At 39.4% G+C, this 22,795-nt stretch overlaps 1 protein-coding gene and 1 long non-coding RNA gene across 5 annotated transcripts; both read right to left on the reverse strand.

Moving 5' to 3' along the window:
• Nucleotides 1-2,067: 2,067 nt before the first annotated feature.
• On the reverse strand, nt 2,068-8,555 carry LOC148803944 (uncharacterized). 3 transcript variants are annotated; one of them, XR_016076394.1, is made up of 5 exons: nt 7,274-8,555; nt 6,770-7,159; nt 4,862-4,939; nt 3,512-3,676; nt 2,068-2,372 (listed from the first exon to the last, which is right to left on the reverse strand). It is a non-coding gene; the product is annotated as an uncharacterized LOC148803944 (long non-coding RNA). The 3 variants fall into 3 exon arrangements; XR_016076341.1 differs by having other exon boundaries at nt 6,770-8,555; XR_016076386.1 differs by lacking the exons at nt 6,770-7,159; nt 7,274-8,555 and adding an exon at nt 5,110-6,746.
• Nucleotides 8,556-9,081: 526 nt separating this feature from the next.
• LOC109115720 ((RS)-norcoclaurine 6-O-methyltransferase-like) lies at nt 9,082-10,558 on the reverse strand. 2 transcript variants are annotated; one of them, XM_019200019.2, is made up of 2 exons: nt 9,710-10,558; nt 9,082-9,569 (listed from the first exon to the last, which is right to left on the reverse strand). In XM_019200019.2, the coding sequence occupies exons 1-2, from the start codon at nt 10,445-10,447 to the stop codon at nt 9,267-9,269; spliced, it is 1,041 nt and encodes a 346-aa protein (XP_019055564.1). In that variant the 5' UTR covers nt 10,448-10,558; the 3' UTR covers nt 9,082-9,266. The 2 variants fall into 2 exon arrangements, with proteins under 2 accessions (XP_019055564.1, XP_019055563.1); XM_019200018.2 differs by having other exon boundaries at nt 9,704-10,535.
• Nucleotides 10,559-22,795: the final 12,237 nt, after the last annotated feature.

Here is a 22,795-nt window from a genome sequence, read left to right on the forward strand (position 1 = left end):
CTTGGGTCTCACCCTGGCGGCTGAGACAGGCCACCCCAACATTTGGCAGCACACTAGTGTCAGCCTTGGCAGGATAAATCTCCCCAGACTTATCCAACGACTATGAACATTCTAAACTAACACGAGTCTCATTAAGTGTCCAATTTAAGGGTTTTACACAAAAACATACCACACAACATGAATCAAACATGCACTTTATTCATTTACACTAAATGTCAAAAGTACATCAAAACTGATTAGAGCTAAGGGCATACAAAACTGTCTAACACCTTTACCCCAGTTTAATGACCTATGTGTTAACCTTTCACCCCCTACAATACCTATTGACATTAACAACACAAGATTCATGGATAATGAAGCCCAACCCATCGTCAGCAGTTCCCATGATAACCTGCCCATTGTTAATGATGCACCAGTAGCATCCAATTCTGATTTAAATAGATTACTCACAAACCCAATGCCACGTCCTCAACATACTAGGCACATTCCATCTCACCTTTGTGACTATGATTACAGTTTACTCATCTCCCTCTCCAACACCATTGCTACAGCCCCCTTACCAGCTGAACCCACCACTTTCTCCTAGGTTGCACGTGACCCCAATTGGTGTAAGGCCATGGAAATTAAGATTGTTGCATTGGAGTGTAACCAAACATGGTCCATTATGGACCTACAACCTGGAAAGAAACCAATGAGATCCAAATGGGTGTATAAATTGAAACTCCGTTCCAATGGAACCATTGAGCGCTATAAGGTGCGACTAGTGGCTAAAGGTTATACACAGATTGAGGGCCACGATTATCATGATACATATGCTCCTTTGGCCAAACTTGTAATTCTACGGTGCCTTCTCGCCCTTGCTACTATAAGAGGATGGGAACTACATTAGTTGGATGTGACTAACGCCTTCTTACATGGCTACTTGTTCGATGAAGTATATATAACCATTCCTCTGGGTTTTCATAAACATGCTAAAAACAAAGTTTGTAAGTTGCAGAAATCTCTATATGGGTTCAAAAAAGCCTCTTGTTGCTAGTTCAAAAAAATTTCCACTGCCCCTAAGGAACTATGGTTTTACCCAATCAATTGTGGATTACTCATTGTTTACCTCCAACCTTTTGGATCCATTTGTGGTTGTTCTGGTGTATGTTGATGATCTAGTTATCACCGGGAATGATGCTACCCGCATTGATGATCTTAAGACATATCTTCATGGTTGTTTTCATCTCAAAGATCTTGGGCCCCTCCACTACTTTCTTGGGCTTGATGTCACATTGTCTAATTCTGGAATTTTTGTGTGTCAAAATAAGTATGCCATGGACATCATCACAGAAATAGGTATGACTGATCCAGACCAATATCGATGGCTCATTGGCCGCCTTATCTACCTCACCATCACTAGGCCCGAATTGACTTTTCCAGTTCACATGTCACAATTTATGCATGATCCTCATAAAGAACACATGCAAGCTGCTCTTCGCATTGTACATTACATCAAAGCAGCCACTACAAGAAAATTTGTCAAAGGTCTAAGGCGGCGGTCATGCGTCCGCCCCCTAAAAAGCTGCCGCCTTAGATCAAGACCGCCGACTTAGGTTAAAATGATTACCACCTTTGAAGGTTGGTCGAGGGCCGTTCAAATTGCTCTAAAGCGGCAATCTATCGAAGCTATCAGGTTAGTGTTAATAAGGCGGCGGTTTTGGCCGCCGGCTTAGATCTCCTTAGACCACCACCTTAGGCCAGTTAAAATGTTTCTTCCATTTTAAGGTGGCGGTCCTGACCGCCGGCTTAGATCGCCTATGACTGCCACCTAAGGCCAATTAAAATATTTCTTTCATTTTTTTTGTGGCGGTTCGAACCGCCGGCATAGGTCTCCTTTGACCGCTGCCTTTTTTTATTTTTTATTATTTATGTCAATTTGATTTCAACATTTTTTTGGTACTTGTTTAATACAAATCTCATGGTAGATAATACATACAATTTAATTTAAATAAAAAATGGAAATAAAAATAAAAAACTTTTAATTAAATTGTTACTTATTATAATATCCAAAACAAATTACTTAAACACAATATACAATTGACATATAAAAAAAGTACAAGACACTTAAAATTTGTGCATGAAGTCCCAAACAGCACTTGATATCCTTGTCTTTCACACCAAATGTATTACCCTTCCCTGCTACACTTAACCATGTATCTTTTGCACTATTGAAAAGGCGATCAGCATGGTCAAATTGGCCTCCTTGTAGCTTTAGATTCTCTGTACTGAATGGTGGAAGGTGTAAAAGATAAAATAGTACAATTCCTGCACTAGAATAATGTGTACCATAGTGAAACTTCGGAATATCTGGGTCATCCCAACTCTCATATCTGATATAACAAGAGAAGACAAAAAATAAAATAAAATAAGAACATCAGGTGGTTGAATAGATCTCTTTGAAAGGAAGATGATATTAGCACCATGCTAGTGAAGCAAGGATGATCAACTTATTTAACCATATAGAAAATTTGGTCGCAGATGACAAATAAAAAAATAAAATCACATAAAAAGAAAAAAATGGTAACATGATAGATACATGTTATAGCAACCTTTTCTTAAATTCTTCTTCTCCCTCTGTTGTTTGGCAATCCATTGGCTTGTCAAACTTATAGAATGTGTTGGGATCATCCAAGTTCAGAGTTTTACTCCCTCATAGTCTGCAAGAATCCATGGGAACACTGGATACTGAGTAAGGTCACTATATCCACGTCCTGCTAGAGTGTTAAGATTGAGGTATTGGAAATTTCCATTCTTGCCATTCTACCACCTCTTTGAGAAGGAATTGGCCATAATCTTGAAAAGATGACTTCCTTCATTCCCTTCTTGTTTTAGTGTTCCTGAAATAGTTGTGTCTAACCTATTGCATGAATGGATATTATGAATTTGTTATGATATTGAGTTCCACAATCAAAAGGGTTTGCTAGAAACAAGTCAAAGAAAGAAGACAATGAACACCTAGATAAATCAGAATGATTTCAAGTCACAGACTTAAAAAAACAAGCTGCATGTGTTACAATCAGTCTGCCATATGCTGCTCTATTGAGCATATGTATTGTTTAACATATTTCCCAGAGAAGATGTTGTGTAATGGATAAACTAATATAGATAATCCTGATGCAGTAAAAGCCAAGGTGATGAGTTGATGACCTATGCTATTGGCTCAAGGATTACAAATTGCAAAAAGATACCCATCTAAATTACACCCCAAGCTCCCTTGATAAGCTCACAATTTCTCTTAGTGGCTGTCTGAATGTGTGTTTATCTTTATTCAATAACAAATCATGAAAAGATACAATCAATTATATCAAAAAAATGCTCATGGAGGACTGACCCACATACTAAAATTCTAAAACACTGAAATTACCAAATTTGTTGCAAGAAATCAACAAACATTTCCAAGAAGTATGAAAAGAGGGAAAAATAAAAAGAAATGAAGAACATGACCATGTGTGTCCACTACTGATTATACCTTGTTCAATAAAACTGAAATTTTGTTGTAGCAGTGAAGCAAGACTCTTTAAAGAAATGGAACTTTCTTCCTCAAATAATGTGTTGCATCACAAGAAGAGTCATCTTTATTTCATTAGAATCTCACTTGTACAGTGCTACCATCATCACTACAAGCCATCACTACCTACAAGCAAAGTACAGAAACATCATAGTAGTTTTATTACTATTAGTGCAAATGAAGCCTCAAATGAACAAAATCATGGCACAAGATAAATAATACACCACATAATACTTGGCATGGAATGAATAGGAGGATGTTAGCAAATGGGTAATGTCCGATGCTACCTAGGCATGGCTTTGTCATACTTTGCCTATATTTGACCATTGGATGTGTCCCCAATAGATTGAACTTCTCAATCCATGCCGGAATGATAAGAAACTACTTGTTCTGCATATTGATTATACTCTGTTTGATCATTGGTTAACAGAAGAGAATCCACTTGAGCTTATGCGGCCTGGTAAGTGGTTGTTTGGTGGCAATAGTTAGCTTCTTTTCTTTTGTTCGTTCCCCTAATAATTATTTATGATGTGTGTCATTGTGTGCAGATCTTCACAAATTGGACGCTAGCACTTGTTTGGACTGTACCTAAAAAGTCTTTCAATTTTGTCCCTGGTCATGAAAATCCATAACATAGTGCATCTCACATTAACAATCGTCCATGAAAGGCCACATGGGTTCAATGAAGTACACTCAACATTTACAAAGAAATCTAGGCTTGTAAATTAGGACCCTTTGGTTTCAGCCTTTATTTTCAAGTCCAACTTCACAGCAGTGTCAAAGAAATTAACTACTTTTGCAAAATCCTCTTCAACAAATCCCTTTGATGTGAGGGCTAGGGTTCCTAAATCACCATAGATGGAGGCTCATCAAGATGAATTATGCATGGATCAAGAAAGTTCAATTCAATTAAGAAAGGGCACTTTATCCATCCTGATGCCGCCAAGAACCATGACAGACACATCCCCAGGAACAGTGTTCTTGTTGGCTACAATATGCACTAATTCCAGTACCTTTTCAACTCTAGAGACATCAATACCCTGTAGAACAGAAGTCCTGTGGTGCTCATGCATTCTCATTTTATGCTAAAAATAATATAATTTCTATTATAGATGTTGAACTAAATGCATATCTAGTATTTTGCTGAAACTATAAAATGACTAGACATCAAGGTTCTATAGTAGAAGAATTTACCTAAAGTTCACTAGTTAATCAAGTGCCAATCATAATGTTGCTTGAAGAAGAAAAAGTAAAATCTAAAGAACTTAAATCATAAAAAGATAAAAGGAAGAATGAAAATTGCCTGCTTACCTTGTTTTTGAGATTCACCAAAACCAAATGGTTTTCAGTTCCACCAGAGACAAGCTCATAGCCCTTCTCTACCAATCTCTGCAAAATTTGTGCACTAAAGAAGTTCACTAAACCTATTATATAATAATCGAACACCAAGTAGCACTTAGAATATGTCAAATCAAAACAAAAGAATAACCAAAATGGATCACCATAGAGGCAGGAATATATATCTTATGCAAATGATGGAAAATTCTTGTCAGCTATACCTTCGCAAATTTTGAGTAATTTCTAAGAACTTGTTCTTGATAGGTTTTGTACTCTGGAGTTGTGGCCTACATCCATGTAAATGATTGTAGTAGATGAATCTACAAAAATGACTAATTAAAACGACACATATAGGTATATAAGAAAACTTTAATCTAATTTGTTCTTAAATCATAAATTATGTGAAAGGATTTGCATAATGATGTCTCGCAATATTGTCAATCTTGTTCCAAATATATGATTAACTTTTATTATTATCATAATCTCTTAATGACTCCCTTTCAGAACAAGTAAGAAGGAAAGAATAACACTAACCTATATTGATCAGGAATGGCTACAGAAATAACCTACTTAACATAAACACACTCCAATGGACTAAGGTGATTTTGTAGCCTATTGACAACCATTTTTTCTAGGCTGTCAACGAGCTATAAGTTCAAAAGGCTGAAGAGACCTCCAAACAAGACCTAAACATATCATATTTCAAATTTAGCTAAAAATTGAACTGTGACTTGGTCTATTGCAAGAACAACGTCTTTGATTAACATGATCTGGTTTGACCTATCAGGAGGAATGCATAGAAAATGAACTCGGTTGTAATTTAGATATTTAAAACAGGAAAATAGAACATTAAAGAATAAAACAAGAAAAGTGAATCTTTATTAACCGTACACTTCCAAATAGGCCAAAAATCATTTATTAATACAAAACCAACTTTAATTAAACTGCTAACCCAGCAATTGTGTGATTGTGTGGACCACCTTGAAGCCCTTAGAAGACAACCTGGTTGATTTTGTCTTCATAATCATACAAGACCTTCAGGATTGAAAGGAAAATATTATTTTATGTTGCAGATTGAGATTCATCAAAGAAACAAAAGATGTTGTAAAAGTTGGCAAAATATTTCTTAGTCAACTCCAACAAAGAAAAACATAGCTAATTAAAGTGAAAACTAAAAAAGTGGCTTCTTTATAAAATTCAACTCATGTAGTTAAAGTAGTGCCTCTATTTTGACAAATAAGTGCTAAATTGCTAAGAGTTCAATTTGGTATCAACAATTCAACACGAATCTAACTGGTTACCACATGCCAAGTAGTACTAGAATTGAAAAAACTAACCTGGCAAAAGCAATGTCTTTATTCTTAGCAAAGAGTATGTTACTAATTGACTTTGGAACACCAAGAAACAGTAGACAAATGTTCATGATTGCTTTGATGTGTTTAGCACACCATCACCACCCATAGGAGCCAGTGCTTCAACGTTAATGAAATTAACCATACAAAGTTAATGAAATGAATGCAAAGCTTGAATTTCTAGAGATAGAAGTAGGAGGAACTAAACAAACTTTGTATTTTGAAAAGAGAACCTCCAATCATAAGTAGCCATGTGCAAATTCTTCCCCCTGTATCCAATTCTCATCAGATTCTCGGTAAGGGTAACCCAAACAAAGTACCCAGAAGCAAAATAGTCCACCACAGCCAGCCTAATAACAGGACAAACCTAGATGCCTAGTGGGTCTAGCCCTATCTCACTATCCAGAAGCAAATGCTCCAACCAACACAATGGCATAATTGCAAGAACTCAATTTAGAAATCAGAAATGAGCATCCAAGCAATTGAAAATTGATTTAGAATTGATGGTATACAGAGTACAAATCCAAACCTATTGAAGTTTCTCGATAAAGGGTCTGCCTTCCTAGATCTTTAAACCGCCAATAAAAATACCGAGCACCAACAAGACAGGATGCAATGCTTTCAATCCTTCCTGCTTGAGCTTTGACCCCGGTGATTCAGGGAGCTTGAAAGCCTGACAGAAAGTGGAATAGTAACAAGAGAAGCCACCATGTAGTGCATAGGTACCTGACCATCCAAAAGCACCATCTATAGGCCCCCTATTGTTAGTTGGCCTCTTGTTCCTCTTCCCTGATTCGGATTGATTAATGGTGTTAACAGCAACAACTGAAGCAACATCCTCAGCTTTTTCATTGCTTTTTGAAGTCTCAAGTGATTTGAGACCAAACGTAGAACACTTAACAGACCCTACATAGCGGAGCTTACGACAACGAAGAATGGAAGCCAGAGGAATACCATAAGATCAAATGAACTCAAGGTTTAGTAATTAAACAGAGAACAACCCATTAAAGAGAATTGAAAGGAAGAAAGTTACTTGATTGGCTGATTTATAGAAGGGGAACCAGTCGTTTTTGCATTTTATGGAGCCAACAAGGATCTGAAACACTTGGCAAATGACCTAGCCATATGACGATAAAGTGTAGGACGATAATTGTGGCCCATTCACCACGAACATTCTCTCTCCAAAATTCTTCAAAACCAACAAATATTTCTATGAAATTCCATGAACGAAACCAGGGTTTGGTTGCTACTTCTTTAGTTTCTTAGACTCTCTTGCCCCCAATAAAAACCATGTTTCCTTAACGTGTGAGTCTTTCGTTCCCCTCTATCCCCTTTCTTCATAGGATCGATGCTGGTATGGGAGCCTTCGATGGAGACAAATCTTTCCATCCCTCACTTGATTGATTCATGACCCCATGGAGCCTACTCAAACGAATAACGCTAGAATGGAAAGTTGTACAACGCTGGTATTCCGTTGATTCCTCGGTCAATCAATTTTGCATTCTCAGTCGATCAACGAGATGGTATTGAGTTTTCCCTTGAATTCGATTGATCTCTGCTTCTCGATGGAATTGTCTACAAAATTTTTTTTCTATGGAACATGGGAGAGCGCGGGAGTCTTGAGAGTTTTTGGTTTCAACTTCTTTCTCTCTCTCTCCGATTCAGAACAAGAAATTGCCGTGTCAATTTCCAAAGACCGTCACCTGATTATTATTTTTAGCTATTTTAGTTTTGAAGGTGGCGATCATGGGAGGAACGCCACCTCAAGGAATTTTCTTTTCTTCATTCGCTAATTACACCCTAGTTTACTATGATTCTGACTGGGCCACATGTCCTCTTACATGACTGTTGCTGGCTTGGGCTATTTTTCTTGTAATGAGCTCTAGGCCAAGGAATTTTCTTTTCTTCATTCACTAATTGCACCCTTACAGGTTACTATGATTCTAACGGGGCCACATATCCTCTTATATGATTGTTGCCTCGCTTGGGCTATTTTTCTTGTAATGACCTCTAGGCCAAGGAATTTTCTTTTCTTCATTCGCTAATTGCACCCTAGGTTACTATGATTCTGACTGGGCCACATGTCCTCGTACACGACTGTTGCCTGGCTTGGGCTATTTTTCTTGTAATGAGCTCTAGGCCAAGGAATTTTCTTTTCTTCATTCACTAATGGCACCCTTACAGGTTACTATAATTCTGACTAGGCCACATATCCTCTTACATGATTGTTGCCTGGCTTGGGCTATTTTTCTTGTAATGACCTCTAGGCCAAGGAATTTTCTTTTCTTCATTCGCTAATTGCACGCACCCTTACAGGTTACTATGATTCTGACTGGACCACATATCCTCTTACACGACTATTGCCTTGGACTATTTTTCTTGTAATGAACTCTAGGCCAAGGAATTTTCTTTTCATCCGCTAATTGCACTATAATTCTGGCTGGGCCACATGTCCTCTTACACGAAGATCGATTATGAGATATGTCACAATGTTTGGAACATCTCTCCTATCATGGAAAACCAAGAAACAAGCTATTATTTCTCGATCCTCAGTAGAAATCGAGAACAACCTATTCAACTTTATTGTGATAAGCAGACAGCTATCCACATTGCAACAAATCCCGTCTTACATGAAAGGAGGAATTATATTAACATTGACTGCCATTTTGTTCGGAAATACAAAAAAGGACATCCAACTGTCACCTCTCCACTAAGTCTCACCGGGCTGATATACTTACCAAAACTCTAGGGCTGACCGATTTCATTTTCTTGTATGCAAATTGGGTGTCATTCCATTAGTCGGTTTTAACTAAGTTAACGTAGCAATACAAGTTGGCCAAGTGAATAAACACCAGTTTCTTCTCATTTTCTTTTACGTTTGTCATTCCTTGAGGCTAGCTAGTGAGCAGTAAAGCATGGTGCTCTGGAGAATATACTCAACTACAAATTAATACGACAACTTTTGAACGAAAATTTAAACAAAAACTAAACTAGCTAGAAAGACGACAACGAAAACATGCAAAGACTCAAGGGAAGACTTCTATAATTGATTCGAATGCAGCGATGGGCGTGATCTTGTACCGGCTGTAACCGGCCTCCTTGAAGAGCTTCTGCCAGTCTTCTTCGCTTCTTTCTTTACCACCGGGTGTGACCAGCATAGACATGTCCAGATTCAGCTTTGCACCGGTAATCTCGTTCGGTGATGAAGATGATTCTACATCCATGACAATCTCCACGATCACTACTTTTCCTCCTTTCTCCGATATGGCCTCCTTGCATATCTTCAGAATCTTCACTGAGTCTTCGTCTCCACAGTCGTGTAAGACCGACTGATCAGGAAACCATTATACGAATTAATAACAAAACAGAGCCTTAATTAATTAGCGATGATCATCCAGGTCAATAAAAAAAAAGTATATAAGACACTGATTGGGGATTCATTCGTTGATACAAATTTACTCACCCTCACCTTCATGAACACCACATCCGTTTTCGGAATGGATACAAACATATCGCCTTCGATCCAAGTCACCTCGGAACACTCGGGCGCGTTGGCTACTACGTGGGGCAGATCAAGCACCGCACATTTTATACTGGGGAACGACTTAGCGATGGCACGCGCAGCTACCCCAGTACTCCCGCCCACGTCAATTAGGGACCCTACTCCATCAAGGATGTGCGCCTTCTTGCAGCCCTTCACCAGCGCGTCCGCCATCAAACTCGTTAGATTCGTCATCCCCTCGCTCAACAATCGATTGATCACCGAGTCTTTGCCAAATAATTCCTCGAGGTCCTCGCCCTCGTGACACTTCTCAAAGGGTGTCACGGTACCTTCCACTGCGGCACTTAGGTGGTGCCAAGCGTCCATCTCGTAGAAGATCAGGAGAGCGAAGGATGCGAGGTTCTTCTCTTGGCTTTTGACCAAGAGCTTGGACGCGGGAGTGAGCCAGTACTTCTTTAACCCGTCGGAATCGACCTGCAGGTCGAAGAGTTTCATGTGGACGAGGTAACGCAGAACCCTGTACAATCCGTCTTGGCTGACCGAGGGAAGAGGGATGGAGGAGGCTAACTCGGAGAGAGTCATGGGCTGACCATGTTCGTAGAGTATGTCCGCGATCCCGAGTTCGATCGCGCATTTGAGAGCGAGTGACTCGGCGAAGCCGTATATGTGTTTCCACACTTGAGCTTGAGCTTTCATGTCCTCCATGTCGTCCGCTTCTCTTTTTCTCTCTCTCAAAAGGCTTTAGAGATGGATCGAATCGGCCTCTTGCTCTTGGGAGAGACTGAACGGTAAAAACCCCTTTCTTTTATAGAGTATTACTGTGTAAGTGCTGTTTGATCAAAATTAAATAGCAGCAGGTTACGTGTCACTCTCTAGTTGCAGTCGATGTGATGATTACCTGCGTATTAAAAAAATGAGAAAATAATTAAATAATTATGAGTAATCTCACGTGGGAAGAGTAACAAATGCGAGCAGATAGCACGTGTTGCATGGCAATGTCCGGATCCGCTTCTCACACCGACATGACAGCATGTTCTGGGTTCTGGTCGCACATAGGGACATCTCCGATACTTATACGGAGAAGTACGGACAGCCCAATGCAAATTTCTGATTTCAAATCCATAATTATATTATTTATTAGAAAAAATTTCCTATAGATACCTGTATTCTAAGCCGAGTGTTAATTTAGTATTCGAATTTTAAAATGCGATAATTTAATACTCCAATTTTCATTTTATAACGATTTAGTACTTGACGTTAATGTACCGTAATTAGAAGATAAAAAAACTTAATTATCCATTAGTTATTTTCAAGCAATGCATGGATTTTTAGTCAAAATTACGAAAATGACCCCATTTATAATTTCTCTATAAGTGGGAACCACTATTCACACTTGCAGTTACCTGAGATTTCAAAAACCAGCTCCTCACACCGGTGATGTCAAGCGAATGCGTCGCTGGAAAATTTGGAATCAACGCTCGAACACGATGTCAAAAAAGTTGAAATCGAAGAAACTAGTGTCGTTACCGGAGAAGATTACTCTTGTTGCTGTCACTGGAACATTGTTGCATCCCCTTTTTTACTCAACCGTTGCTGGAGAAGATGGCTCTTGTTGTCAGCACTGGAAACAAGTCTTGTTTCCCTTCCCTAAATCAGAGTCTTGTCGCCGGCACCGATTACCCACAGATGACTTGTTTCCCTATGAGGAAGAAAAAAGCAAAAAAAAAATACAAGAAAAAGAAACAGAGAAAGAAACCCTCGATCAAACAACATCCCAATGTTAGAGAGAGAGAGATAGAGAGAGAGCGAGTCAGAGAGATGAAGCGTAGATTCTGAAGTCGTTTACAATCATCTCGTCGTTCATGAATCTTGACGAAACCGATGCCCTTCTCCACGACCACCACCACCATCTCCACCACGAAATCACAAATCATGGGAAAGAATTACAACCACAACTGCAACAGACGCACCAAGAACAACCCTTTTCACTCCCTTCAATTCCTGAAATTATGGTCTTTCGAGATGAAGAAGATGAAGACAAAGACGAGGAAAAGGTAGTAGGCTTAAGTCCTAGCTCATCTGATGCCGACGATGCTAACCACAACACCACCGCCACTGTTGTCGCCGCCTCTACTGGGGTTGTTCATTCTAACATGCATCAACATCCCTCAACGTACATTAACCCCGAACCCCACATCTTCACCCAACTCTACACCTTCAATTGCGAGTCTCATGCGCTAAAGGTCCATTGCATCGCCAACGCCCTCGTTTTTCTTCCTCCAAGTACAGACCGTCCTTGAATGACACATCAACTCCCCCATTCTCAATTCTCAAGAGTCTTCGATTCTCCTACCTTTTAGTGCAATCAAAGTTACATGAAACTTGGGCGATTGACAATGGTGATTCAACCGATGAGTCGTATTCAACGAAAGAATCAACAATCCATGATTCTGGTGATGCAGAAATAGGTGATTGTTTGTGTATTGTTTTCCTCCTGATATAACCCCTTCTACTCAAGTTTGACCCTGTCATTGAATTTGAGTCACCCTCAAATCTTAAACCTCCCTCTACAGCTATTGTTCGTGTAGTCTGCAAGGCTTCAAAATCAACTTCTCTCACAAAAACCTGTTAAACAGTGTATGCCCTTAGTTCCAATCAGCATGATGTACATTATGACATTTATTGTAAATGAATAAAGTACATATTTGATTCATGTTATTATGGTGTGTTTCTATGTAATACTATGAGACTCGTGTTAGTTTAGAATCTTCACAGCCGTTGGATAGATCTGCGGAGATTTATCCTGTCAAGGTTGACACTGATATACCACCAAGTTGGTTGGGGTGGCTTGTCCCAGCTGCCAGGGTGAGACCTGAGGTACAGTGTGGGTTTTCTTGAAACACTGAACCGAACCAAAATTTCAGTATTGCCTTGGACCTTGGAGATAGATGGGCAAAACTTGAATGTTACACCTGACCCATAGACTAGATTATGATACTTCACTAGGTGTATGATTGGGTTGTCTTTGATATGCCAATCAGTGAGATCCTTAGAGGGGGTCAAAACCTGGGTATGTTGGAACAGTTTGAAAATTCATCTATGTGAGAGATCATAGTGACAGGATCAGTCCCTTTGTCGGACAAAGTGAATGATCGGGGATGCACTCTCTCTGATGGAAACCTAAACTGTCACCGTTGAAATTTCTTTCTGCAAAATATATTTATATATATATATATATATATATATATATATATATTATGGTTTCAAAATGTTCGCAAAAGGTTTTAATTCCCGGGATCCATGTGAGTAGAGAGTGCAGCACTGCACCTTGCAGCCGAGAGAGAGGTCCTCTCTTGTCGGGCAGTGTTTGATCATTATGGGCTGAGAGGTTAAGTGTAAGGCCATTGAGGATTATACCTGATGGGCTAATCTTACATCTGCCCACAGTCCTTGGGCCTTCATATGATGGTTGAACCCAATGACCATTTAGTGTAAATGTTGGACCCATTAAGAGCCCACAGTGATGGACTCAGGGGTTCATTGTATTCAACAGTGAATTCGGCCAGGCCTTGTAACAGATGCTAGGTTGAATCCATGTGGCTGATGTGTAGATCAATGACAGGGTCTCACGCCATACAAAGAGAGCTAAGCTAGCCAGCATTAAAGAGGAAGTGAGCTTGAAAGCTTAATGGGCCTAAAAGCCCATTTCGAACTAGGTTAATTAGATTAATTAAATAAGGGCGAATCTGGAATTTGGATCAGCAGATAAGATAAGGGATTATCCTTATCCACTTAAAGAGTCCAGATCCAAATAAAGATTTGGATCAAAGGAACTCCTAATTTGATTAGGAATGTTGATCTTTATTTACAGATAAAATAAGGGATTATCCTTATTACTTAAAGAGTCCATATCCAAATAAAAGATTTTGATTAAGAAACTCCTAATGGGATTAGGAACTTGTCTCTTTAAGGCTATAAATAAGAGAGCAGGGCAAACTTCCAAATACACATTCACTAAATACAGAGAGAAGACAACACAGTTAGACTGCTCTTGCCTTCTGCTCTTTTTCTTCCTGCTCTTGCCTTCTGCTCTTGGATTGGATCAAGATTCGATCTTGATATTGTTTCTTGCTAGAATAAACAATTTAGAAGTTGTGCTTACTGTCCCATTCGATTCTTGTTGAAGTATCATTAGTTCTTGGTGAAGAACTACATGTTGATCCTACCTCACTCTAAGTTGTGTCATCTTCAGTGGAGGGAGGATTTGGTACTCTCTTTGGGTGTGAATACCTACGTTGGGAGGAGCATTCTTGCGTGGATTCTGTATCAGGTATATCCCTCATTTATTTTGGTTTCAGATTTGGTCCGGTTTGGTTACAAGAACGAACCTTGAAAATGTAGTTTTCTAAATTGGGAATAGGATTCCCAAATGAGAGTGAAGAAATTTAAAAAATTTCGCCCAACCTTCCTACAGGGTTTGGCCATCCATATGATGGATCTCCCATCCCTTCAGTGGTATCAGAGCCAGGTACAAGTCTTGAACCAAATTAGGATAGATCGGAATCTACGCAAATGGGCAGAAAGCGTTCTACCCGATTTGTGCAGTTAGCGTTTTTTCTGGAAATTGGTTCCCAGATTATGGGCAGATGATTTGGAAAATAAATCTTTATTATTCTCTGAAATTTATAAAATAGTTCTGTGAATTTTTCTTGAATTTTTTGGTTGCACGTGTGATGGAGATCGAATCTTTATGGTGCCAAGATTGGCACACCCTGCGATTTCTCTTCTATTCAATTCTAGTATGTAAGTAAGTTTTTATTTTTAGATAAATTGTATAGGAATTTGATGCGATGTAATAATAGAAAAATTAGGTTTTTTTATTTTATTTCCATCTGGAGATTGCTGGAACGCGCAACAGAGGAGAAGAAATTTTCGTAGAAACAAGTTCTGCGATCTGTGATTTTGCAGATATCGATTCTGCAATCTACGATTAACTGTTCTTTGCAGGTTTGCAGGATATCCAAGAAAATCACAGTGCAGCCCTCTTATTTTAATTTCTTGATAATTTTATTATCTTGAATTAATTTATTTTCATACCATTGTTCTTGAATTGGACACTAAAACTTGGGCCGATTTACACCAGATTTGGTCCAAACTGGTTGGAATTGATTGGTTCGATGGGGTTGTTTTTTTTGCTAACCCTAATTCGATTTAGGCTAGAGGGTTGATGGCCCACTTCAAACTTTAATTCGGCTCACCTCTATAAAACCTAATTTTAATATGATAATGACTGAATCAGCCCTAAATTAGTTACATAGAACGAACTGCTTTTTGTAGTACAGCCCATGTACCTAGATAATGTTATATGATAACATTATGGGCTCTGTTGGGATGATACTGATTTAATCTAATTGATTATGGATTTTACAGATATTTTAATTGATTTGATCAATTTATTTCATGCATGTGATGTATGGATGTGTGATGTGCTACGTACATGGACCATAAGTACTTGGCCCATGATTATTTCGATAGTGGCTATTTCACACACCATAGTTGAATGCACATCATTGTCATGATGTCCATAAGATCATTGGATGATCTCCCCGTTTGATTGGCCCCACATCAGCTTCCTCCCCAAGAGGAATCGTGCGGAACCCTAGTCGTTTAGGGCCCATTTAAATCTAGCTTTGAGAAAGCCAGTGGGAGCCACTTTGGTTTGACCTAAATAAAATTAGGGCGTAATATTTCGTTCCCTCCACTAAAATATGAGTGCATGTGATAGGGAGATTCATATGATGAACTCTCTAAAGGCTTTTCATCATTAACATGAAGATGGGTCATTCAGTAATGAGGAAATGCACCATAAAATTGGGCTATCCATTTGCTGTTGGGTCTGTTGGATTGTTTCAAAAGATGATAGGGGCATCATAGACCAATGTGGGAAGGGCCTATCCTAAAATTGAAGACTCTCTCATGGTACCTTGGCGTTCACGAATATGATGAGTAAGCACTCACTGGACAGAAAGGTTTAACCTAAAATGGCAATGAACCTTGTCTGATAGAGGCCAAAGGGAAAACTCATGAGATGAGTGGATGTGATCATTCACAAAAGGTGGTGGGGTTATGCAGTTGAAACAGTTGACTCCATGCACCCTATGTGGTTTCTCACATTTCTAAAGACATAGTTCGCAGTCTCCGTCAATGAGATAGGAAGGAAATCTCAGAGATGAATAAATGGAAATGAAACATAGATTAAAAGCCATATCTAATTAGATAACATGAATCAAGTCAGGTTGTGGACTAATATTTGCTTTGCCTTTATCAGAAATGGAAAACGGACAATTTGCCAAACTATTGGACGACAATAAACTTAAGGGCCCAAATTATGCTGACTGGTATCATAACATTATGCTAGTTTTGACGTCCGAGAAATTGGACAAAGTTGCTAAAAACCCTGCTCCGGATCATCCGGGTATAGGGTTTCTAAGGCCCGTAGGAGGGAATATCAAGAATGGGAAGAGAAAATCTCTCTTGTCCGGTGTTATATCATAGCCTCCTTAGACAATCAAATACAACGACATTTCGATCAGATCAAAGTGTCCAAAGATATCTTGGATAGTCTAAGGACAATGTATGAGGAGCATAATCGTTCTACTCATCAGAAGGTCCTAAAACAAGTTTATGACCGCACAAATGTCCAAGAATCAGCTAGTTCATGACCATTGTCTTAAGATGATGGGGTACATCATTGAACTGGAGGCTCTTGGATTTGGGCTAGATCATGTCACCAAAGTTGATGCCATCCTGAACTCTTTGTCTCCTTCCATCAATCAATTCATAATGAATTACATTATGAACAAGCTAAATGTTAACTTTCAGGAACTCAACTATATGTTATAGAGGGCCGAAGAACTGATAGAAAATGATGAGCCCATTACCATGCTTGTTGAAGGTGGCAAATCGGGCAAGAAGAAGAGGAAGGCAAACAAGAAACCTCAGAAGAAAACTAGCAAACCTAAAAAGTAGAGGAATGACAAGGCATCAGATGTTGTCACTTCTGCAAACAGGCTGGCCACTGGAAGAGGAATTGTCCTCAGTACCTAGAGACCAAGAAACAAGGTAATTCCGAATCCTTTGTCATAGAAACCAATATGTTGATGACTTCTACTTCCTGGTGTATTGACTCCGGGGTTTCTACTCATGCAAGTAATACATTGTAGGGGTTCAGGACAAGCAGAAGACTGAGTGACGGTGAAATGATTCTTTACTTGGGGACTTCTGCAAGCGTTGCAGCTACAGTTATAGGAATTGTAGAATTGTATTTCAGAGAATGAATAATTATATTAAAAGATTGTCTTTATGTACCCAATTTGAGAAGAAATTTAATTTTTATTTCAAAATTGTGTGTGAATGGTTATTCTGTTCTCTTTAGTAATGTGATTACTATCAAAAGGAATAACAAATTCCTCGCATATGGAGAACTTGAGAATGATCTCTATGTTCTCCATCATTCTTTGGAAATAAATATAACCGAAACGACGTCGGATAATAACCCCAAGAAAAGAACATGTGATATAGTTAATCTCACGTGCTTGTGGCATTACCGACTTGACCACATTAACATAGATCGTATCACAAGGTTGGTAAAGGATGGTCAATTTGGATTTTCTAACTATAGAAGATCTTCCAACCTGTGAACTTTGCCTTCAGGGTAAGATGACAAAACGGCCATTTAACGGTAAGCTTGAAAGATCAATAGGCATACTTGACCTTATACATACTGATGTATGTGGTCACATGAATGTTAGGACACGTAACCAGCACGTTTATTTCATAACATTTACCGATGATCACTCTCGGTATGGTTACGTGTACCTAATGAGACACAAGTCTTAATCCTTTGAAAAGTTCAAAGAGGTCGGGAAACAGTTGGGGAGACACATTAAGGCCATTTGATCAAATCGATGGGGTGAATATCTCTCTGACGAATTCAGGGACTACATAAAAGAAAATGGGATAGTATCACAACTAGCTCCTCCGGCTACACCACAATTAAACGGTGTGTCAAAAAGGAGGAACTAGACTTTATTGGATATGGTCTGATCACTTCCCATACACTTGGAATTACCCACATCTTTTTGGGTTACACATTAGAAACTGTGATATACGTGTTGAACCGGATTCCAACCAAATCATTTTTGAAGACTCCCTATGAGCTTTGGACCAGTAAGAAACCAAGTGTGAGACACTTGAAGATTTAGGGTTGTCCGGCACAAGTTAAAAGAACAAGTGCTGACAAATTGGAATCTAAAACTAATCGTTGTCTATTTGTAGGTTACCCAAAAGGCTCTGTAGGATATTTATTCTATGACCCAGGAGAACAGAAGGTGTTCTGTAGTCAAAATGCCCATTTCTTGGAGAAATATTACATCTTGAACAATCATCGTCAGGAAGTTATTCTTGATGAGGAAAACTCAGGAGTAATGGAAGATGTCTCATAAGCTCCAGTTAATAACCAACCTAGGAAATCTACCTAAGAATCTAGGCCTCCAGTTCGTTATGGCTATGACCAAGAAAGTTACTTGGTGGAAGCCACGACTAGTGAGGAGGATCCCGTAACTTATATGGAAGCTATGTTGGACATAGATTCTTTTAAGTGGGTAGAAGCCATAAGAGCTGAGATGGACTCAATGGAGACCAATGGAGTTTGAACTCTGGTAGATCCGTTCCCTAGGGTAAAAGCAATTGGTTGCAAATGGATCTATAAGAGGAAGAAGGGCCCCGATGGTAAGGTTGAGACCTACAAGGCTCGTCTTATGGCGAGAGGGTATACTCAGAAAGAAGGAATCGATTATGAGGAAACATTTTCACCCGTGGCCATGCTTAAATCCATTAGGATCCTGCTAGTTGTAGTAGCATATCATGACTAAGAGATTTGGCAAATGGATGTCAAAACCTCATTCCTGAGTAGAGATCATAATGAAAATATCTATATGCAACAACCGCAAGGTTGTATAGCTATAGACCATGAACACATGGTATGTAAACTTAATCGATCCATATATTGATTTAAGCAAACTTCTAGGAGTTGGAACATCCGGTTTGACTCTACTGTCAAACAATTTGACTTTGAGCAGAATCCGGATGAGCCCTTTGTTTATAGAAAGACCAATGGGGATAAGGTTACGTTCTTGATTTTGTATGTAGACGACATTCTACTCATTGAGAATGATGTAGGAATGTTGACTATGGTGAAAGTATGGCTTTCACAGCAATTCTCCATGAAATATCTTAGAGAAGCCTCTTATATCTTGGGTCTTTGACTTTATAGAGATAGATCGAAAAGGATAATAGGATTATCCCAGTCTACTTATATTGACAAAATAGTCAAGAGATATAGTATGGAGAACTCCAAGAAAGGAAATATTCCTTTCAGGCATGGAGCCACTCTCTCCAAGGGTACGTCTCACAAGATACCTAAGGAGATTGAGGGCATGAAGGAAGTTCCCTATGCCTCTGCCGTAGGAAGCATCATGTATGTCATATTGTGTATTCGGCCAGACATTGCTCAAGCCATGAGTGTGGTAAGTAGATACCAATCTATCACAGGATAAGAGCATTGGACCACTGTGAAAAACATATTGAAATACCTTTGAAGGACAAGAGTTCTATTTGGTATTCGGTGGTAGCTCACTACAGATCCTTGAGTACACTGATGCCGATTTCCAGTCAGACCCAGATGGTAGAAAGTCTACATCTGGATACATCTTTACGGTGGGATCCTGTGTAATTAGCTGGAAAAGCAGCAAACAAGGGTCCACTACAGATTCCACAACTGAGGTTGAGTACATTGCCGCAAGTGAAGCTGCCAAGGAAGCTGTATGGATGAAGAAGTTCATTCATTTCACCCATTCCACTATTGTGTGACAACACTGGAGCCACTGCTCAGGCTAAGGAGCCACGAGCCCATTCGAAGTCAAAGCACATTGAGAGGAAATACCATGTACTACGGGAGATAGTTGGAAAAGGGGACGTCTTGATTCAGAATGTAGCATCAGCGAAAAATGTAGCAGACCCACTGACTAAGCTACTAACACAGAAAGTGTTTCAGAAACACGTGAAAAGTATGAGGCTCTGACTTATACCCGATTGGACCTAAGTGCAAGTGTACATTATGACATTTATTGTAAATGACTAAGTACATATTTGAGTCATATTATTATGGTGTGTTTCTGTGTAATACCCTTAAACTGGACACATATGAGACTTGTGTTAGTTTAGAATCTTCACAGCCATTGGATAGATCTGGGGAGATTTATCTTGCCAAGGCTAACAACTGATGTAACACCAATTTGGTTGGGGTGGCTTGTCTCAGCTACCAGGGTAAGACATAAGGTACATGTAGTGTGGATTTTCTTGAAACCCTGAACTGGACCAAAAATCTAGTATTGACCTAGACCTTGGAGATAGATGGGCAAAACTAGAATGTTACACCTGACCCCTAAACTCGATTCTGATACTGCACTAGGTGTCGGATTGGGCTGTCTTTGATATGCCAACCAGTTAGATCCTTAGAGATTGTCAAAACCTGGGTATGTTGGGACAGTCCGAAAATTCATCTGAGTGGGTGATTATAATGACAGATTAGCCCTTTTGTCAGACAAAGTAAATGATCGGGGATGCACTATCTCTGATGGAAACCTAAACTGTCATCAATTGATTTTAACCCTTTGTCGGTGTCGCACATTTTCCAAATCTGCCCAATCCAGGCCCGTTCGGGCCAATCTGGCCTCGCCAATCTGGCCTCGCCAATCAACCCAGAATGTCCAAAAACCCCACCCCATCTAAGGTTAGACCCATCCAAAAAGATTTTGTTCCGGCCAATCTTGTTGGCCTTCACACAAAGAACCCCCATCTAAGGTTAGACCCATCTCAACCCTCCATTCTTGACCTAGAACCACCCATCATTAACCCAAGAACCCGGTTCAATCTCTAGAACCGGTTCAACCCAACTTGCCAAAAATTACCAAAATTGCCCCCAAACTTCTATAAAATTACAAAAATACCTGTAACCCACTTAAAAAGGAGCTGATTCATTCATTTTGCCCTAATCGAATAGGTTAACGTGGGAGGGACTATTCATCGTCTCCTCCACTCGGATCAACAGCGGAGCAAACAAGAGAACCCCCCTTTCTCTTGTATTTTAGCTCGGCACCCACTCTTCTCCTCCGATTCTTCGTTTTCTCTATTCCATCCTTTCTTCTCCATCTACAACAACTAGCAGACCCAGCCTTATTTCTCCTTTCAGCATCGACCAGCAGAGCAAGTTTCATTCGAACGCAGCTCCTGTGCAGCACCGATTTTAGCTTCGCTAAATAACTTGGGTTTCGTTGAAGCCCAGAAGTAGATTCTTCTCCATCCTCGTCAAGGTATTCAGCTACGTCGTTCTCTGACCATGTTTCGGGAGTGAGTGCAAGTAAGTGACCATCCTTCAACCCGTCTCAATGTTCTCATTCTTCCTCTTTCTCATGTCGTCTTCTTATTTACGCATGCTCGAAGAATGAGAAAAGAAAGAAGTCGGTTCCTAATTAACTCAAGTTTGGTTCATCTGTTCCTTTGTTAGCTTCTCTTTTCTCTGATGATTTCTTATTTCTAATAGCTTATTTTTTTTCTCATCCGTCTCCGATAGTTGCTGATAATTTCTTGTTCCTCTGTTAATTTTATCTTCCTTGTTCTGCTTTCTTATTATTGTTCTAGTCTTCTTGGTTTTCTTCTTTTTGAATCTATCTATTGCTATATAAAGTTTAAATCACAGCATTAAATTTATACCTCGGATTCCATGTTAATCTCCTCTCTTTGAGTATTCTTGGATATGTTTTATCAGGTCTTCGGTATTCCTCTGTAGTTGTTCTTTTGCCACTTTTTTTATTGTTGTTCACTTTCTAATAAATCTATATAATTATTTTTATCCATTGTCGTAACTTGATCAGCTTGTGATGCTTTGATCTAACTCCTTTTCAATTCAGTGTGTTGGCGAAAAGGATTTTAGCTCTTGCCAAATGGCAAGCTTAGTTAGTACGAATGTTTTAATTTCTATTGAACAATGAGTTATCAATATGAGTATTCTAGATTCTGGTTTTTCTTCATCTTATCTTTTTTTGGTTTTTTTTTTTTTTTTTTACGTTTTCTCCATTTTTAGCTTCATATTATACGGTCTTCTTGGATCTGATAAAAGAGTTTGTTCTAGCTTGTTCCAAGTGGCCCCACCTTTGGACCGAGGGGTGCCTAATCCCTTCCCTCTCTTATCACCTTCAATTCCATATTTAATGGGTGACGACTCCATTTTCAGCCCAAGCGGCAAGTGAGCCGTTTTCCAACGCTCAGTTTTATATTAGGGTAGGTGGCAATTTCGTAAATTTTGAGAAATTTGAGGGTAGTTTTTGGTAATTTCACGAATTCGAGTCAAACCTACTCCAAGGAGTCAACTGATCTTCTAGTTCACTGGTGGGGGATTTTGGTTCGATGGTCAGAGGGTTAAGAGGGGTCTCGGCCATAAAGAGTAGGTTTTGCGTGTGTGGGTCAACGATATTGATCAAAACAGAATCCATTTGGATAAAGGGGTAAGTGAGGGTATTTTTTATTGAAATTTGGCAGGGCGGGGTTTCTAGACAATTTGAGTTGATTAGCAGGGTTGGATTACCCCAACTGAGAGGGTAATGGGCAGATTTGGCAAAGGCTCAATTCGATTAATTTGGATTCTTGAAACGGAATCTTTGTGTAATTAAGGGGCAAACAAGGTTTGTTTTGGATGAAAATTCACAAGGTAGGTTTTTGGGTAGTCTGAGGTGATTGGTGAGGTTAGATTGAGTCAACTGGGCCCGAACCGGGCAGACTTGGAATCTGGTTAATCTGAAACCTCGAAACGGAATTTAGGTGTGATGGATGGGTAGACGAAGGTGTTTTGGATTGAAATTTCACAGGTGGGTCTTTGGGGGTGTCCGAGATCTGATGATGAGGTCCGAATAGTCTTAGAGGGTCAAGATCATAGGA

This window comes from Nelumbo nucifera, chromosome 1 (genome assembly GCF_055504915.1).
Source record: "Nelumbo nucifera cultivar China Antique chromosome 1, China Antique-T2T, whole genome shotgun sequence".
NCBI classification, from domain to species: domain Eukaryota; kingdom Viridiplantae; phylum Streptophyta; class Magnoliopsida; order Proteales; family Nelumbonaceae; genus Nelumbo; species Nelumbo nucifera.

Bases quoted from the DNA above. Each gene is read 5' to 3' on its own strand.
- LOC109115720 (XM_019200018.2), bottom strand. From the start codon at position 10,447: ATGGAGGACATGAAAGCTCAAGCTCAAGTGTGGAAACACATATACGGC. The intron at 9,570-9,703 runs GTGAGTAAATTT...TTTCCTGATCAG, and splicing joins TGGTGTTCATGAAGGTGAGG to TCGGTCTTACACGACTGTGG.